Here is a 19165-nt window from a genome sequence, read left to right on the forward strand (position 1 = left end):
AAGCTTCGCAGGTCTAAAAAATAATAATAATAAAATAAAATGATAAAAAAAAAATGTAAGCATTTTTGAAGGGGCGTCGCTACTTCGCGGATTTTCACTTTTCGCCGGTGGTTTTGGTCCTCATTAACCACGATAACCGAGGGATTACTGTAACCGAAGAAATTAATTGACCCATTCATCAATTATGAAATGAATTATTAGTTGCAGCCCTAATTTGATCCCTAATTATAGTTTGGAATGTATCTGACTAAAATTAACTTTATTTACACACTGAAAATAAAGAAAAATAAAAAAACAGTGTAATGAAAGATTTTTGGGAGAAGAATGTCGCAATACAAACAAATGGAAGTCAATGATATAAATGATAAAAAAAATATAAAATGTATATTTATTGTAAGTTAACCAAGCACAGCATTAAAAATGCTGTTTTGAAATGTGTTTTAACAATTAGGGGAGTTATTGGTTTGACTTTTTCCTTTCAAATTTGAATTAATTTAATGGTATCAATTTCAAAAATTCCCCCTCTACCCAAATGTATGCTACGGCCCAGTGAAAAACAATCTGGGATATAAATGGCCCCCAAGCCGTGGTTTTCATACTTTCTCAAATGAGGCTTACACTTGAATATATCTAGAATATTTTTTGTACTCTTGCAATATCACAAAAACATTCAAAATATTAAAACAGAGCTTTGTATTTAAAGGGACACTAATATTTGACCACAAGATGTCACTGTATTATGGAGATCAACTGAAAACGAGTTGTGCTACAAGTCTGACCATACTTTTTTATTTCATAGGTGTGTCTGTCTACCAGTATATTGTTTGTGTTAACTCTTTCAGTGCCAGACGTTTCTCTCAAATGGGAATTGCCGGTGCTAGTCAGTTTTTGCTATTTTAATTCATTTAAGGCCTACAAAAAATTTTGCCCTGTAGCTAAGAAAATCTCTGAGGAAAAACTGCTTTTTGTGAAAGGATGTATTTTAAGCATAATGTTCACTATTTTTGCATTTGTAAATTCCTCCAACATCTAAACAATACTTTAAATAAAGACAAGAACACTGACTCATGCATGAACTTTGAAAGAACCTTTCAGCCCCCGATGTTTCCGGTGACATAATCACTTGGTTCGGGTTGTCATGCCAATCGCGGGCGTACACAAAACGTCATCCCTCTCGGTCCCGACGTTAACGAAGGCACTGAGTCATCTTTTTTAGAAATAATAAAATCTTGGAAGCGTTTACACTCTGTACTTGCATCTTCCTTTTTATCCCCACACTTCGCGTCGTCGACATATGGACCGACGCCTACACACTGCCGTATGGTGTCATGCAGAGGATACAGGAACGAAACTATGAATTAAGTGTTGACAAAGATCTGATCAACGACATTCCTGCCACCTAATGGTGATTAATTATACTGATATAATTCCCACTGCCTTGATACTAACAGAAGAGATGGCCAAAGCCTTTAGAATAGCTAATATATATATATATATATATATATATATATATATATATATATATATATATATATATATAAAATTTGTTTACGTTTTGGCTTTGAGGCACAATGCTTCTAAAAACATTTATATATTATGGCACTGAATGAGTTAAAGAGATCTAGTACTTGATCCCACAGGCTCTAACACATACGAGGAGGCGGCGGCCTACATCCAGTGTCAGTTTGAGGACTTGAACAAGCGCAAGGACACTAAGGAGATCTATACACATTTCACCTGCGCCACCGACACCAAGAATGTGCAGTTCGTGTTCGATGCCGTCACAGACGTCATCATCAAGAACAACCTGAAGGACTGCGGCCTCTTCTGAAGTCCGTTTCCTTTTGGGTGAGTTAGCATGATCCTTTTTCTTGTTCTCTCTCTCTTTCGTTCTATAATTTTTTTTCTTTCTTTTCCTTTAAACTACTAGTCCAGCCTCTGTAAAAGTTTTTTTCCTTGCATGTGGCTCTCTAGCTAAAAAGAGTTTGACACCTTTGCTCCAACTGTAACTCTCTGAGCAAATACACCTTCAGATATATGTTTACCTCCCAGTTTATTACTTAATGGATATCGTGATTAATTGCAGTTAAATATTCAATCACATGACGTCACTAATTCAAATCTTTGTCTTCTTTTCTTTAGGTTTCATTTTGGCAGAGGAATGGCAACCAATGGAGCGGCCCCGCTCCCTCTCGCGTTGTACAGTAACGCCACTTCAGCAGCTTTATTTATCTTTTCATCTGGAAAGATTTTGTGGTGGATGTTTGTATCGCTGTCAAAATTCAGTCGTTTTACTTTATAAGAAAATTTTACGAAAAACTTTCAGTCGAAAGGTAAAGCCGAGAAAAGGTTCGGACTTTTTAATGTCGGAAATTGGTGATTGACACGTAGCCCCACCCACATTCCACCAACAACAACATTGTGATTCAGATTCGGGAGTTTAGCTTTTTTTTAAATGACGTTTAAAAAATCCATTCCCATTGAGGGCTCCACACATTTATTGTACTTTTTTTTTGTTGTGAAAGATTTTAGCCAGAATTTTTGGTTCATTTTCACACAAATCGGCGGAGGTTCCACCACAGTAGCTCGGCATTACTTTCCCCTCTAAGGTGTAATACTGTACATCACTTTGTACACTCATCTCCTTTATTTTGATAATAAAAAAGACTGAAAAGCAGAAGGCTTTTTGACATCTGTGGTTTGTTCCAGTTTCCTGACTTGTGTCTTTGATGTGATTAAACGGTAATGTTGACGCTTGAGGCTTCCCACTTTCCAGTTAATCCTTGACGACGACCTCCAGGACGTAGATTTCAGGTAAATCATGCATATACTCTAATCCAAGTGCAACAATGGCACCTATATTTTCGTTTTCTTGCCTTCCTGTTGACTGTTTCTTTTCGGGTGCTCACATATTGACGGTTTGTATGTGTGCTTGAAATCCTCGAAAATGCTTGCAATTTAATTTTGTGTTTTCAAAGTCAGGAAAATGTTTGAACTTTGTGTGAAGTGCTTGAAGATGGTTGAAATGGTTGCCATTGCCATGTTTATTGACAGTCTGACTCTATAGACAACGCAAGAAATGAAAAACATTTTTTGTGAAAGGGTGTGAAAGTGACGCTGATACGCCTAATCTGCTGGCTTGGCATTGTGGCGTTGTCATAGTAAGCATCATTGCCTCCTGCTGGTCGCATCTAGAGGACAGATTTATACAGAAAACTGGTTCTTTTGGCTTGGCTTACTAAGAAGCTCTTTTGGCTTCCAAACAGCTTCTCAGATTTTGTTTTAATGAAATATTATCAATAATAGATAGATAGATACTCAATTCATCCCCGCAGGGAAATTCACACTTCCAGCAGCATCCCTGCACTGGAGAACAAAATGATAATAAAGCAAAAAGAATACAATACACAAATACCCAATGTGACGTGTTAATACCTAATGTAGCGTGTTATATAGAGTATCTAGATAGTGCTACACAGATCACACACTGCAATAAAAATATGGTAATATGCAATGTGGGGGGTGTGGTTTAATGTGGGCCTTTACGCCGCTGGGTGGAGTTAAAGAGCCTCATGGCATGAGGAACATTTCCTCAGTCTGTCCGTGGTACAAGACTGTGACAGCAGTCTGTCGCTGAAGCTGCTCTTGTCTGGACATAATGCTGTGTAGTGGATGTGATGAATTGTCCATGATTGACCGCAGCTTTTCCAGTGCCCGTCTCTCAGCTACTGTTGTCAGGCTGTCCAGCTCTGTGCCCACAACAGAGCTCGCTTTCCTCAGCAGTTTATTAAGACGAGAGGCATCCTTCTTCTTGACGCTGCCTCCCCAACACGCTGCAGCATAGAAGAGGGCGCTTGCCACAACAGTGTCATAGAATATTTTATATTTTATAATAAATATTGTGCACCAAATTATTTATTTATTTAAATTATTATTTAATTTAATTTAGTGATTTCATGGGCAGCACGGCAGCGCAGTGGTTAGCGCATGTGCGGCACAGTTCATGTCTTGGGAACCTCCTGTGTGGGTTCAAATCCAGCTCCAGACTTCCTGTGCGGAGTTTGTATGTTCTCCCCGTGCTTGCGTGGGTTTCCTCCGGGCACTCCGGTTTTCTCCCACATTCCAAAAACATGCATTTCAGGTGAATTGGCCGGTCCAAATTGTCCCTAGGTATGAATGAGCGAGTGAGTTGTCTGTCCCCGTGTGCCCTGCGATTGGCTGGCAACCAGTTCAGGGTGTCCACTGCCCAATGATTGCTGGGATGGGCTCCAGCACCCCTGCGACCCTACTGAGGATAAGCGGTGTAGCTAATGAGATGAGATGAGATTTCATGTTTTTTAGGGGTGCCCTGAAAAACATGAAATATAAAATCAAATATTCACAGATCTACAAAAAAGGTTTAAAATTCAAAAAAAAAATTAGCTTTTTACATTGGACATGCAAAAAATTAACTATTTACAATTCTATTTTCAACCAACTTAGACACGAATCCTCTTTAAAACACGCCAAAAATATAAATACAAATAAGTGAAAGCAAAAGCAAAAGATTAGCACTCGCTAAGATTGAATGCACTCTGCTCCAGAGCAATCAATATCATTAAAATTAGACCAAATTTGGCCTTTTTCTGTTTTTATACATAGTCTTTTTTTTGTCTTCTGTATTTAACTCAACTATTACCCAATACCTACACAGCCCTTTCTGTGTTTGTAAACGAGTGTGCCTTGTCGAGGTAGAATGGCAGAATTTATGTCAGTTTATTGCAACCTGTTGACGCAAAAAGATCGTAGATCATAGTTCAAATGAGATCAAAATAGCACACAGTATGTAATCCTTTATTTCAGTCATCAAAGTCAACAAAAAAACTTTAAATCAGCACTCGATGTCTTCCTTTTGAAGGTACTACAGAAATGAAAAAATCGGCCTTGAAAGTCTTTGAAAAGTGCTTGAATTTGACCATGAAAAAGTTGTAGCAAACCTATAAGTCATGCATGCTTGTTTTGTGTCAACAAGTGCAACAAAAGTGCCTTTATTTTTTGGTCAATTCCTGTTTTCTGTCTCTCTTGGGGTGCTCATATACTCAAAGACGCAGATAACGAAAAAATATAGTCTTATCAGTTGCACCAGCCTAGGCCTCCGCGGGAACGCCTGGCTGGCATTTCATCCCAAGGGCACAGTCATCATGGGTCGGGCTGGACTCTCTTAGAAGACATTTTGTTATCTAACAAGTGCCGTCTGTTTGCACTTTTACTTTCTTATGCCGTCTGTTTGAGAAGCATGACCTTGAACATTGTCTAGGTTCGGACCACAAGACATCAAACCACCTTAGGACCTTGCGTGCACTTCCTTGTTTTGATTTGTTAGTGTTGAAGGCAATCATATTTATGTGCTCTACATTTCTTTATAAAGGTGCTGAATTAGTTCTGAGATCAATGCATAGAAAACCAGTGCTACAAACCAAAAGGAAGATTGCATACTACAGAAGCTCAATGTGACCAAACCACACCATTTTTCCTCTGATTTATATTGTCATCAACTGTCATTGTACCTACCCAACTAACTGTCTGTCAAACAAATGTGGACACAAATGAAATAATTAGACGCAATTTTTGAGTTGTAACCGACTTGTTCACTCAACACCCTTTTCGTCAGGGAATTCAAACAAAGCCGAACAACATGACAGGCAGGTATACAAGTGCGCGAATTTAGAAATACAACGGAAGTAAAGTTTCTTTGTGGTTTATTTAAGTATCGATTACAAAGTAAAACACACGGATAAAACAACATTTAAAAAAATAAGGGCTGGTGCAAAACAGTTTGGCACTCACAATTTTTACTGGTAATCCATAACATAAGTGCCAAAATCCTTTCGTCTGTTTCCGACCAGAACCACTTCTCTAAATCCCCTTTAAAAGGTTCACTTCTTCACGTTCAGAGTCGCTTTCCGAAAACTCGAACAACAGACATGTTGGCCCCAGCTTCAACAACCCATTTTTTCTTTTACAATCCACTGGAAGTTTCTGCGCCACTGTAGTCCTGGTAGAAAAATGACAGTGTTTCATGAAGACAATAAGAGTAAAATTGTTAGATATACTACTGCGTTGGCATCCATGAGTACTTCTGCAAACAATGCACTGTGTGTTGACGTCACGTGTCCTCATCTGCGCAAGGAGGACATGGTAGAAGTCACAGGAAATCACATACAAGTCGCATTACGTTTGGAAATAGGAAGGATCTCACAAAAACATCAGATTTCCCCAAAAATGTTAGAATTCATGTCAGTTTACAGCAGTCCAAAAATATTGTAGATCATAAATAGGAACCTCTCAAAATAGCACAGAGTATGGACTAGCTGCAAGTAGCGCCTTAATTTTAGTCATCAAAGTTAACAACAACAAAAATGTTTTTTGATCAACACTGGATACATTGGCCTTAAAAGTTCTTAAAAAAGTGAACCAACAAACTCAACTCTGGTTGAAAATACCTTTGACTTGAATGAACTCAATCCCTGACAATGAGTTGTGTGTGTTTGCTATCGCATGACAAAAACACGTCAGGTGGTTTTTGTCTCCTGGTTTTGTTTTTCCGTCTTGTTCTCGGATTCTCGCTTTCATCCCCTCCTGCTCTCACGCACAAACACGCCGGCTGTGATGTCATCGAATCTTAGCGCCATGGCAACAAAGAGTCGAGAGAGCGGCGGGAAAAAAAGCAGAGAGATGGTGACAAGAGATATTCCCTCATAGCTGAGAGGCCAAAGTGGTTAAAAATAGAGGATTTGATTTTGGCACCGCCGCCTGACGTGGAAACACATCAGATGTTCTTCACGACAAGTCAGCCATTGTAACCTACTTGATTGATCCTTTTTCTTTTGTTTGATTAATTTTAAATTCCTTTATTCACAAAACATGGGGATTTGCAGCATGAGAAAAAAAGCATAGAAGAACTTTTGATTCCAAGGCAAAATGTATCTGAGTGGAGACTGTGGGCTGCTAGGAATTGAGCAATGCAGTAACTTAAGAGTTTTCATCACAGTGAATTTTTAATTGAGAAACATTCTAGCGATTTAATGCAAATTTCCAGTCAACCAAGATTGAAAAATGTACATACTCCAATTGGAGACTGTGGGCATGGACTAAACCAGTTACTGCAGTTACTATGAGACTTTTTGGATCATTTATCACAGTAAAATCTTAAGAAATGTGATAGGTGTTTCATGCAAATTCCCAGGCAGTTCATGTCCTGAAATAAGTTTGAGGCTTTTTAGTTTATCATAGTAACATTGCAGGCATGTCACTCAAGATAGAACATTTTAAATGTTTTCCAAATTTAGACTCTGGGCTGTTAGAAAGCCCAATACTGCAGTAACTTGAATACTTATAAAAAAATATTTATCACAGTAAAATCTTAAGAAACATAAGGACACTGCATGGAACCAAAGCTGGAAAAAAATATCCAAGTGGAGACTGTGGCCACAAAAAAAACAAATACTGCAGTAACATTAAGACTTGTTAGGTTATCACAGTAAAATCTTAAACACATTCCACTATGTAAAAGAAATACATTTCTCTACCGATTATTTCTTTTATATATATATTAACAGTTTTTTTTTCCGCTTGGTATTCAAATCACTGTTTTCGTTTTCTTTTTACTGAAGGAAAGTTTTTTTGGTACTACTAGGAGGCACGAAATATTGCACACCGTCCCTTTGAGGTTTGATGGTGATTGTTTGTGCACAGCATTTTCAGATCGTTCCACAAATGCGCTTTGGGATTGAGGTCTGGGCTTTGGCTGGGCCATTCTAACACTTTTATTGTTATTTTAAGTTTCAAACCATTCCATTAGGGATTTGGATTTTCGCTTCAAGTCGTTGTCCAATTTGGTGAACCTGTGCCCGATTCTCAGGTCTCTCGCGAACTCCAACAGATTTTCTGCCAGAGTCACCCTGTATTTGGTACCATCCGTCTTGGATCTTCCCAGTACCTACTAAAGTAAAGCAACCCTAGAGCATGATGCTGCCACCACGTTCTACTGTGGGATGGTGTTTTCAGGGTGCTGTGGAGTGTTACACTAAACGAACGCTTTGATTTCAAACAAAAAAGTTCAATTATGATCTCATCTGACTAAACCATCTTGTTCCACATGTTATTTGTGTCTCCCATGTGGCTTCTTGCCAACGCCAAATTGTCCTTTTTATGGTATTCTTCCAGAAAGGGTTTTTTTCTTTCCACTCTTTCAAAAAGGGCATATTCATGTAGAGTACAACTATTATTTTATGCACAGATTGTCCAACCATCCAATATGAGCATGGGCCTCTCTGATTAGGTTTTCCTTGTTTGGGCCGAAAGTGTAGAGGTTATACTCAAGCTAGACACTGCAACACGTTTCGAAATGAGTTTATCCTATTCAACAGCCCGGGTTATAGCATTTTTTTAACTATTAACACAAACGTTTTGACTTTTTCTTCCCTCTAACAACAAGTAGAGAGAGAACAGACCCCAAATGCAAATCACTTTATCCCTCATCGTGTGTGTGATTCCTCAGCATGTCGGCACTTAATCCCGCTTTAATAAGACCTCAAATCCAGACAGAGCTTCGGCATTGTTCTCGGGACCAGCGTGGGTGAATTATAGCATGCGACACTTGCTACATTCTGGCAAAGGGTCACATCCTTGGACCCAGATAATCAATGTGGTGGGCGTACCATGAAAATGGACTCCTCCTGTTATATATTATTCTCAGGCGGCGCATGAATCATAATCGACACCCACGTGGGTCTGTTGTGTTCTGTCTTTGAGTGACAAATATATTCCTGCTCTGTGTTTTTTGGCACACAACGCACTTACTTGATATTTTTAGCAACATGACGTCAGCAGAAAGACAAACTGGAAGTTGGGGTCCTTTCTCCTCATTTCATAGCACAATACCTCATACTTCTGCCCAAAAGTGTTTCCATTCCAAGCTGTTTTTTTATGTCTCCAATTGATTTTTTTTTTCTGTTAACAATTGCGCCTGGCTAGCATCATCTAGTGCAGTGTTTCTCAACTGGTGGCTCGGAGCCCAAAAGTGGGCGGCGGACCTTTTTCCCTGGAAAAATAATGCTAAGAAGAAAAAAAAATACAACATAGAGTCAATAATGTTCATTAACAATAGATGGCAATAATGCCCTACAAATGCGAGTTAACACTTGTCATTTCACACCACAGAAAACGACTGGTTAACGTTTACGTATGTTGAGCATGGCCAAATGCAGATACCGCGGCACTGTCGGGCATCCTACTTGTTTGAGGTTGTTGGGGGCGACTTTGTTGAAGAAGCGCCAGGGAGACACAAGGGCGCCTGCACCTCCATAGCCATTTGTACACAACGTGACCACCCATGTCATCACAGGCAGGTTTTATACTTGGAGACAGCGTTCCAGATTTTGACAGAAGGTGGTTTATTGACTACCACAAAACAGTTTGAGGAAATGGAGGATGAGGTCCAAAAAAACAAAGGTTTTTCTCCGATGGGAGGTAGTCATCTTGTGGTATGTGGTGATAGGCAAAATGAAGCGCTGCTTCGAAGCTTGTGTCGATTGAGCGTGTGAGTGGAAAAGCCTGTGACGGTGACGTTGGGTTACATGACTGGGAAAGTTTTTTTTTTTTTTTTTTTTTTGGGGGGGGGGGGGGGGGGATGAGCTCGTGGAGCAGATTAAAAGACCCATCTCTCGCTCTTGCTGATGTGTCACGCGGATGGAGAGAGGGCTGAATCTGGTGCAAACGCCGAATGAGTAGTGATATAAATTCTGGCTCTTTTTAAAGAACTCTTTCAGTTTGTCTCTTCAGATTTTTATTTTTTGTTTTAATCCGTATATTACTAAATATTATATAAAATTATGCAAGAAATGACTTTCAGTAAGGCAAAAGGTAAAGCAAAAAAAGACAAACAAAGAAGATAAGAAAAAGGATAAAAACAGGGGTTCCTTTAATCAGTACAGTATCAATAATAGTATAACATTATGCACATAATGAATTATAAAAGAGTATCAATTTACTAAATTGTAATAGCATTTATTTATTTTTTACCCTACAGCGAACTTTTATCTTATTTATTCTTTCATACAAAGTCACACAACTCTGAATCTCTGAAAAACACATAACACAACAAAATACAAAAGTGTGTACTCTCCATTGCAACAACAAATAAACAATGAAATACAAGGCCACACTTTACAATTCCAGTAAAACAAAGATAATGGTGAAACACATGATCCCTGAAAGAGGAAGGGAAAAAATGATCTCCAGATCTGCAAAGAAGATGCAATAGAATTTTTCATATACTCAACAAATTTAAATTTAATAACACAGAACCCATAAAGAAAAATGCATCTTGACCATTTACAAGAAAAAAAAAGCATTTCGAAGAAAACCGACTCTTGATTGGCGGGCAGCCGACTCCTAGAGCTGGCTCATAGAGCCGTTTCGTTCGCGAAGAACATATCACGAGGAGCGAGTTGGGGTGTTCGCAAGAGACAGAGACAGCCGGAGAGAGTCAGAATTTTTTTTTTGTTGGACTTATAAGTAAGTTAGTCATTTGTAGCCAGCGATAGTGAAGTCGTATACATTTATTTAGTTTATCCATTCTCTCAGTTAAGGCTGGAGAAACATTGTCCAAAAGACCATACGTGTCAACCTCCACGGCTCCATGCCTGTACGAACTCTCGTATATTCCCGTACAAAATACAAAATAATCGTACACCATTTTTTTTTCCGGAATGATGCATGATGGGGAATCCCAGGCAGCAGACGCATGCGCACAGTTGCATCAAACTGCTCGCTTCGTTTGCAACGAAAAAAAACGATACCGAGATAGAGGCTTTTGCGGCAAACTCCTTTGACTTGATTGATTTGCTGTTTCGTAAAAGTCGGTGTATAGCGGATGGTACCCATCATTGACAAATTTGCGTTTTTCCGTACAGATTTCTTTGTACGTTGTACTCGTCTTAAAATGCATAAAAAACGTACCTTGTACAGCAAAACCGAACAGGTTGACAGGTATGAAAAGACGTCCCATTTCATTGAACACAATTGTTTTCTCCAATAAAAAACAAGAAACAGTTGTTTGTAAATTATATGCATGCATTAATTTGGGGCGGCAGTAGCTCAGGAGGTAGAGCGATCGTTTTAGGATTAAGGGATCCCAGTTCGAATCCTGGCGTGTCCTTGGGTAAGACACTGAACCCCCAATACCCCCAATAAGCAGGTTAGCGCCTTACATGGCTGCACAGATCACGGCCGCTATTGGGAAATGTGAAGCACATTGTAAAGCGCTTTGGGAAGTCATTGACTTGAAAAGCGCTATATAAATGCAGATCATTTCACATTTCATAATGTCTTTATTTGTTGAGGAAAAACAAGTTATTCATATTCAAAGTTAATTCTTCAGAAACATCTTTATTGCGACATCCCAATAAAACAGCTGCAATATTCCACTACTGCAGCAGAGGTCAGTAAGAATGAAACACTGAGTAGTGAACCATTTGTCCCAGAGTACTTTGGTTCATGAGGCTTCACTTTGCCCATCACTATGAATTCCCAGGAGCCAAATGATTACAGGGCGAGTCCTGGGAGGTAACGGTGGTTCAAAACCTTGCCCAATAGGAAATGGCCTGTCAGCCCACCCAGTACAGCCTGCCTTGTAGGGTGGGGCATTGAGTTTCCACAACAAAGGCTCATGTTTAGCAATTTTCTTGGTATATTGACACGAAACCCAGCCCAAAACACTCCCAAAGGCCTAGAGCACCACTGTGTTGATTTTCACAAAAATCGGTTCATCCGTTTCGGAGCCTATAAGCCAAATACGAATATACAGACACACGCAAATCTGGATTTATATACAAGTTTAGATAAGGATTTGATTATATTGAAGACAATGCTACTGAAGTAAAACAGTATGGATTTCATTCCAGATGTATGTGTTTAATATTTGCAAAAATGTCGGACTCAGTTTGGCTCTTGGCCAAACCCGGACTTTCCGTTTCGAGTTGGGCCGTATCAGGAAAAAAAAATATTAAATCCACATGTTTAGCTTTGTTTTCCAGTATTATGCTTCATTATTCAGCCTGCTATCGTAACTTACCCTAAATATTATAATCACGGATGACAAGGGATCTTTTCTTAGCCTAACACAAGTATTCACAAACAATAGGAAACATGATTATCATGTTTGGTATTGCATGTGTTACCTGATTCATTTTAACAGTTGAGCGAGTGCAGTTTTACACTTGAAGCAACTCACCACGCTATACAAACTCAACACTGCCGTCCAGGAACCAGAGTGAGCAGTTGTTTTGCAATCATAACTCTTGAAGGAATTGACATAGACACTCGCTTCTTTTTTTTACGTACTCAGACATTTATGGTGGGCTGGATTAAACCATTTGACGGGCTTGATTTTGCCCGCGTGCCGTATCTTTGACGTGTCTGGTGGTGCGCAAACGAAAACCATGGAGACTCAAAAGTGACCAGAGAGCATAATTTTGCCAGTCATTTTTTTGCTCGGCCTTTTGCAGGGAAAAAAGAAAGAAAGAAAGAAAATAAGAGGAAAAAGGAGGAAATATGAGGAAAAAAAGAAAAAGCAACAATATAAAAGAGACAAAAAAGAAAGAAAAAAGGAAAAAGAAAAAAGGAAGATTACAACCCAAACAAAGAAAACGAGAGAAAAAAGATCAATAAATTTAAAATTTGAAAAAAAGAAAAAAAAAAAAAGACGAAGGAAGTAAATACATAGAAAAAGGGAAATGAAAAAATAAAAAATAAAAATAACCACAGCAGATAAAAGGGGAAAAGTAAGAAATGAGAATAACAGAAATACAGAAAAGTCAATAAAGGAAAGACAGAAGAAAAAAGAATAAAGAAGTAAAAAAAATGTTTTAAGCAAAGGAAAAAGGAAAGGGGGGAAAGTAAAAATAATAATATAAACAAAATGAAAGAGAGAACAAGCAAGTAAAAAAAACAGTTTTAAAAAGGGAGAATAAGTATTAATAAATGAAATAAAAAGAGAAGAACTAACAGAAAAAAAGTGGGGGAAAAAAGAAAAAAAAATGAAAATGAAAATGAAAAGAAAATACATGCTTTGTGTACTCTTAGCACCACGATAGTGGACTATGATGTCAGATCTTCAATCCATGAATTTGAAATGGTTTCATAAATGTTTTTTCCTTGATTTTTGAGAACCACTAATCACTATTGATACCAGACTCGGTCAGTTTTTCGTTGCCATAGAAACGTAATCGTCGTCTCGTGTCGTGCGCATGCGTGGTATACCCAGACTTCATAAACTGACGTTATATTAGGTTAAGTAACTTTATCTATTCACAGTAATTTATGGATGGCTAATTACCGTATACTTTAATTCGAAATTTACTTCTATGTACGTGCATAAATTCTCAAGAATCTAATGATGTGACATTATTTTGCCAGAAGATGGCAGGATTGCACAGCAGCTACCGAATACTATTTTGTGGTCTATCGAAGAAGTTTCGTTTTTATTCTTCCTATTTTCATTTTGGTTTAAATCTGTTTATTATCCAAATCAGGGGGGAAAAGTCCAATTTTCAAATGTTTTGAATAAAAAGGATAGTGCAGTTTAAACCAGAGACAGTAGAAATTATTCACATTTAGAAAAACCTAAAAGGTAAAGTCACCAGAAAAACCAAACAATTTCAAGTTAGAATATTCTATTTAAAGCTTAATCACGGTGTGTAATATTTGACCACTAGATGCCACTGCATTGTGTCTATTACTGAGAAAAAACATTTCAGTCTACAAGAGCAAGACAACATTGAACATCAATACCATCTTTTACAGGCTGTCAGATAGGTTACCCCAGGTGTGAAACATGACAAAAAACTGACTCTGCATTTTTGGTTTTGCTGACCTAGCAGCTTTCCTAGAAAGACATTCTTCTCTGTTTTACAAGCAAGCGGGTAGGTAGGTCACTCTAGAGGTGAAAATGTCAATGACCCCGCTAAAAAGGGGAAATCCCAACATAATGTTCTATTGGCCAACAGGCATTTTAGTTTTTCTTATCATTATTTTGCCAAGGCAATGCTGTGACACATTGAAACTGGTCCACGACCCACTTTTGGGTCCCGACGTGACAACATCATTTTTTTCAGTAACGGGGTAATCTGAAGGGCGGCACAGCAGCTAAATTGTTAGCCATCCATTGCACAGTTCTGAGATCATGGCTTCAAATCTAGCTACCAGCCTTCACGTGCAGTTTGCATGTTTTCATATGTGCTTGCGTGGGGTAGTCAGACTGATTACTTTTTCGGCCATTACAATGCCGTTACTGACAGTCAACAGTGCGTTACTTTGGCTGCGCCAGGACCAACGGCAGTGTGCCCATGCAAGCGGTTTTATGCTCTCCTCCCAGTTTTTTACATTACATCGATCGCATCATGTCACCATTTAAAGTAGAGATTATCATATAGTTGAATAGCGATTAAGAATACAGTATTTACTAAGAGCCAAAAGAAAAGGCCATTTGGTGAACGATTCGTGTGTTGTTCCTGAACAAAACGTCTTTACGAGCCGACTCTTTGAAGTAAACGATCGAACCGGCTTTCCACCAATCAACAGCTGGTTCCCTCCGAGGTGCCTTTTTTCTCTAATGAATTGTCAACAAGCATTTTGGGGGGATTCTTTTTTGTTGACTGAAAAATTGTTAAGCATAAAAAAGGTTGAATTGTTTTGTATTTGATCTTTTTTTTTGTGGATTTGTAAACTTTTTAATTAGATTCCCCTCGTTTTCAATGCTAAACTGTTCTTAAAATGGTAAAACTTATTCTTTTTTCTTCTTTCAGCATTCTTTTTTCTTTTTGTTATTGTTTTTTTCTTTTGTTTCTTTTTCCGTTTTTTTCTTTATATTTATAAAATTCACTTTTTATTTCCTTATATAGTTTATGTTTATTTTTGTTGCATTTCAAGTTTAGGATAAATCTGTTGCAGTAGGTAAAGGTTCTATAACACAACTACCAGTCTGTTTTTCTCCATTTGTCTGATTCTAATAGCGCTCAGAAACTGTCAAATGTTTTAACATACAACTTCTTTTCAAAGTAACTAGTAAATAGTAAATAGTTACTCTCCCTGGTAACTAGTTACTTTTACTACAGAGTAACACAGGTACTACCTCATTTACTTTTTTGAATAAGGAGTGAATAACTATAACTTTTTACTTTTGAAAGTAACGGAAATAGTTACTTTACCCTGGTCATTAGTTAATTTTTGAACTACCAACCCAGCCAAACTTAACAGGACTGTTTTGGCCAGGATCCAACTGCGCCCCCATGGGGGTAGTTCAAGGCCCCGCCTTAATATGAAAGTTCAAGGGTCAATGTGTATGTTTTTCCTACTAGATGTCGCTGTATTCTGTTGTGCCACCGGAAAAAGACAAAATACGCAGACTGACCAAAATCCATCTTATTACTTTAGAAAAGAAGAAAAATGAGAAAATAGATTTCAAAAGAAAAGAAAAAAAGGACAAAAAGGAGAAAAAAAGAAAGGATGACGGTGATGTAGATGGTGGCTCCAGAGTTCATTTGTATGAATTATCAATGTGTCTGCGGCACAAGACAAACAAGAGTGTCTCCTAGAAATGATTTTGCTCTTTTATGGCCATTTGTGCAACTGTGCGGCCGCTATCTATTATTCCCGATCCTATGTTGCTGTGAGCAGTGCCCGGCAGAAAGCACCTTTGTCATAAAGCCTAATATGAAATGCACAACTGTGGCCGCAATCCATTATGATAGGTCAACTATTGGTGTGAACACAGCCCAGCCAAACTTAACAGGACTGTTTTGGCCATGATCCATTATGCCCAATCACATATTGCTGTGAGTGAAGACTGTCAGGAGGTTGTGGTTCCCCTAAAATGAATTGCACAGTTGATGATCCCTTGTTGACTATTGCTGAGATCAGGGGCCAGCAGAGCATCTTTTTTTGGCTCGGGCCATTGAAGCATGCAATTGTGCCCAACCCAAATGAACTGCACTTTTATGGCTGCAATCCGTTATCCCCACCTGAATATTTTTTAGAGCAAGGGCCGAGAGACTAAATTTGTTTCGTGCTCTTTTTTTTCTTCATTCTTTCCACCTAAAATTAAAAGCACATGTGCGGCCGCGACTCACTTATCCCTGTCCTCTATTGTTGCAAGCAGGGACTGGCATAAGGCCCTTTTGTCGGAAAGTGTGCCGTTCTGGCCCGCCTAAAATAAAATGCACAGTTAGAATGCAGTCCATTATCCCCAATCATATACTACTGTGAGCATTGGCATTATTTGGGGGGTTTGAGACACTACAGCATGGCATTGTGGTGTGGCCTGCCTAAAATTGTTTGCTCTGTTTTGTCTGCAAGACATTATCCTCACTCGGTGATTGCTGAGAACAGTTACCGAGAGCATGTTTGATATGCGTGCCAACCCCCCCAACTATTGCTGCAAACGGGGGCAGACAGAGTGCATTTTGACGGCCCGGGTTGCTCTTTTTAAGCTTTTCTTTCCCCTAGAATGAATTGCAAAAGACACTTTTGTCGGTAGGCGGGCCACAATGGCAGATGCTCCGTTGGGGTTACAATCCATTATCCCTGGTCTACTATTGCTGTGAGTAGAGGCCAGCATATTTTTTTTTCTGTTCTTCACACTAAAACATGCCATTATGGCCCGGCTTAAATGATGTACACTCTTATCCCAAGTCAACTCTTGCTGTTAGCAGGGGCCCGACAGAATGCACTTGTGTCGGCCTGGGTGTCTCTTCTTTAGCTGTTCTTTCACCCTAAAATGAATTGCACTCGTGCGACTATGATCCAATGTCCCCAATTCCATATTGCTGTGAGCGGTAACCGGCAGAGGCACTTTTGTCGGGAGGCTGGCCAGAATGGCAAATGAAATGCATAGTTGTGGCCGCCATCCATTATCTCTGGTCGATGATTGCTTTGAGGAGGAGCCGGCAGAGCAGTTTTTTTTCTGTTCTGTAATCTGAATCATGCCACTTTGGCCCACCTAAAATAAAATACACTGCTTTGCCTGCGATCCATTTGTCCCATTTGACTATTTCGAGAGAAGGGCAAAGAGCAGATTTGTGTCATGCGTGGAGGCTCTTCTTTTCAGTTCTTTCCTCCCAAAATGAAAAGCACCTGTGCGGCCATGATCCGTTATCCCTGGTTGAATATTGCTGCAAGCGGCGGCAGCAGAGCGCATGTGAAGAATGGGGAGGGGTTACTTCAGGGGTGGCGAACAAGTTTGACACAAAGAGCCGAAATTTTTAACTTTGAGAGTCAAAGAGCCACACCACGCACTGACCTGCCATGACAGACAGACACACACACAATTAAAAACATATTATTTCCCATAACACACTCCTCTCCTTACAATAAAACAAGTATTGTTCTTGTGTCGATTTCAAGCAAAGTGTCCACCCTCAATACACAAAAAAATAAATAAACATGAAACAAGGCAAAGAGCCACAGTATACATGATAAGGCAAAGAGCCGCATTCTTATTGGCCAAGAGCCGCGTGCGGCTCTAGAGCCACGTGTTCGCCACCCCTGGGTTAGTTCATGGATTTCCATAGGTTCCGGTCCCCATTAACCATTGGGGTTACAGTATTAGGTTTACAATTTGATAAGTAAATACACACTTTCTCTAAAACTATATGAGAACTATTTAGGACGATGATTGATGCTGTGTACCTACTGGAAGGACCATGACTGTACTTCACCGTATTCCTGTTTCCTTTGTTGAAACATCTCATCTCATCTCATTAGCCGTACCGCTTATCCTCAGTAGGGTCGCGGGGGGCTGGAGCCCATCCCAGCAATCATCGGGCAGTGGGCAGGGGACACCCTGAACTGGTTGCCAGCCAATCGCAGGGCACACAGGGACAGACAACGCATTCGCTCATTCACACCTAGGGACAATTTGGACCGGCCAATTCACCTGAAATGCATGTCTTTGGAATGTGGGAGGAAACCGGAGTGCCCGGAGGAAACCCACGCAAGCACGGGGAGAACATACAAACTCCGCACAGAAAGTCTGGAGCTGGATTTGAACCCACGACAGGTTCCCATGACATGAACTGTGCCGCACAAGCGCTAACCACTGCGCCGCCGTGCTGCTTGTTGAAACATTTACTCCTGAATTTGGCTTTGGTCTAAAAAAAACAGTCTCCCACAATCCCTGCCTCCAACTTTTGGTATGCGCTCAACTTATTTGTTCACCTTTTATAGTTTTATTTTAAGAACACATGATTTATTCCATCCAATCGTTAAGGAGAAACGATAACAGCGAGATGAAGATTAACGAGTTAGAGTGATATATCTATCTTTGTAATAAAAATCGAAACGATGGCAATATTTCTTTGGAGGAAGTCGCATAAAAGTCACACACTCCCAATATTTTACACTAATTTGTTTACTTCAACGTGCTGTAAAAGGTCAGCCATTTGAATAATAACCGTTTATAAATATCTTGTTGAATGTTTTTTTTTTACCATCCTTGGTTCAGTGTCAGTAAAAACGATAGTTATGCCTCATCTAAGTTTTTTTCCCATAGAGCAGTGCTTTTTAATTATTTTATGTCACGCCCTCTTCGGAAGAAGAAAGGAAATTAACTATTTCCGTAACTTTAAAAAACATTGTTGCATGTCAAAGAATTTGACCGTTTCTGAGCAATATTTGAGTCAGTTGAATATAGAACAGACAGGTAGTGTTGTGTTATAAAACCTGGAAATATTTATTGCAACTTACCAGCAACTGATTGATCCCACACTTTAAGTGCAACAATAATATCAGTAAACAATATAATAAAACAATCAGCATGCACGTAAACACATACATAAAAATGCACGAAAACATAGCTTAAACATACAGTAAGCAAAAACCTACATAAACGCACACAAAAATATATGTAACGCTCTGCTTTTGACCGACAGTAAGGCGTTGTTCGTCTGGAAAAATGCATCGGTATGTCAGGAACCGTACTCTCTTGGTTTAGGTCCTACCTGTCAGACAGGACCAATGTGTTAACTATGACAATCTTACCTCTAAACATTCTGATGTCCCCTGTGGCGTTCCACAGGGCTCTGTACCTGGCCCCCTTCTTTTTAGTATGTATATGCTTCCGCTTGGT

At 39.2% G+C, this 19165-nt stretch overlaps 1 protein-coding gene across 1 annotated transcript in view; it reads left to right on the forward strand.

The window, feature by feature from the left end:
• Window positions 1-2680, forward strand: part of gnai1 (guanine nucleotide binding protein (G protein), alpha inhibiting activity polypeptide 1) — a 30062-nt gene extending 27382 nt beyond the window's left edge. The window contains exons 8-9 of the mRNA XM_088348406.1: window positions 1641-1848; window positions 2143-2680. Of these exons, the coding sequence (XP_088204532.1) occupies window positions 1641-1831 (191 nt within the window). The 3' untranslated portion in view covers window positions 1832-1848; window positions 2143-2680. The remainder of the gene's footprint in view (window positions 1-1640; window positions 1849-2142) is intronic.
• Window positions 2681-19165: the final 16485 nt, after the last annotated feature.

The sequence above is a fragment of the Urocampus carinirostris genome, chromosome 11 (genome assembly GCF_059441175.1).
Source record: "Urocampus carinirostris isolate Australia breed hairy pipefish chromosome 11, RoL_Ucar_1.0, whole genome shotgun sequence".
Classification (NCBI taxonomy): Eukaryota; Metazoa; Chordata; class Actinopteri; order Syngnathiformes; family Syngnathidae; genus Urocampus; species Urocampus carinirostris.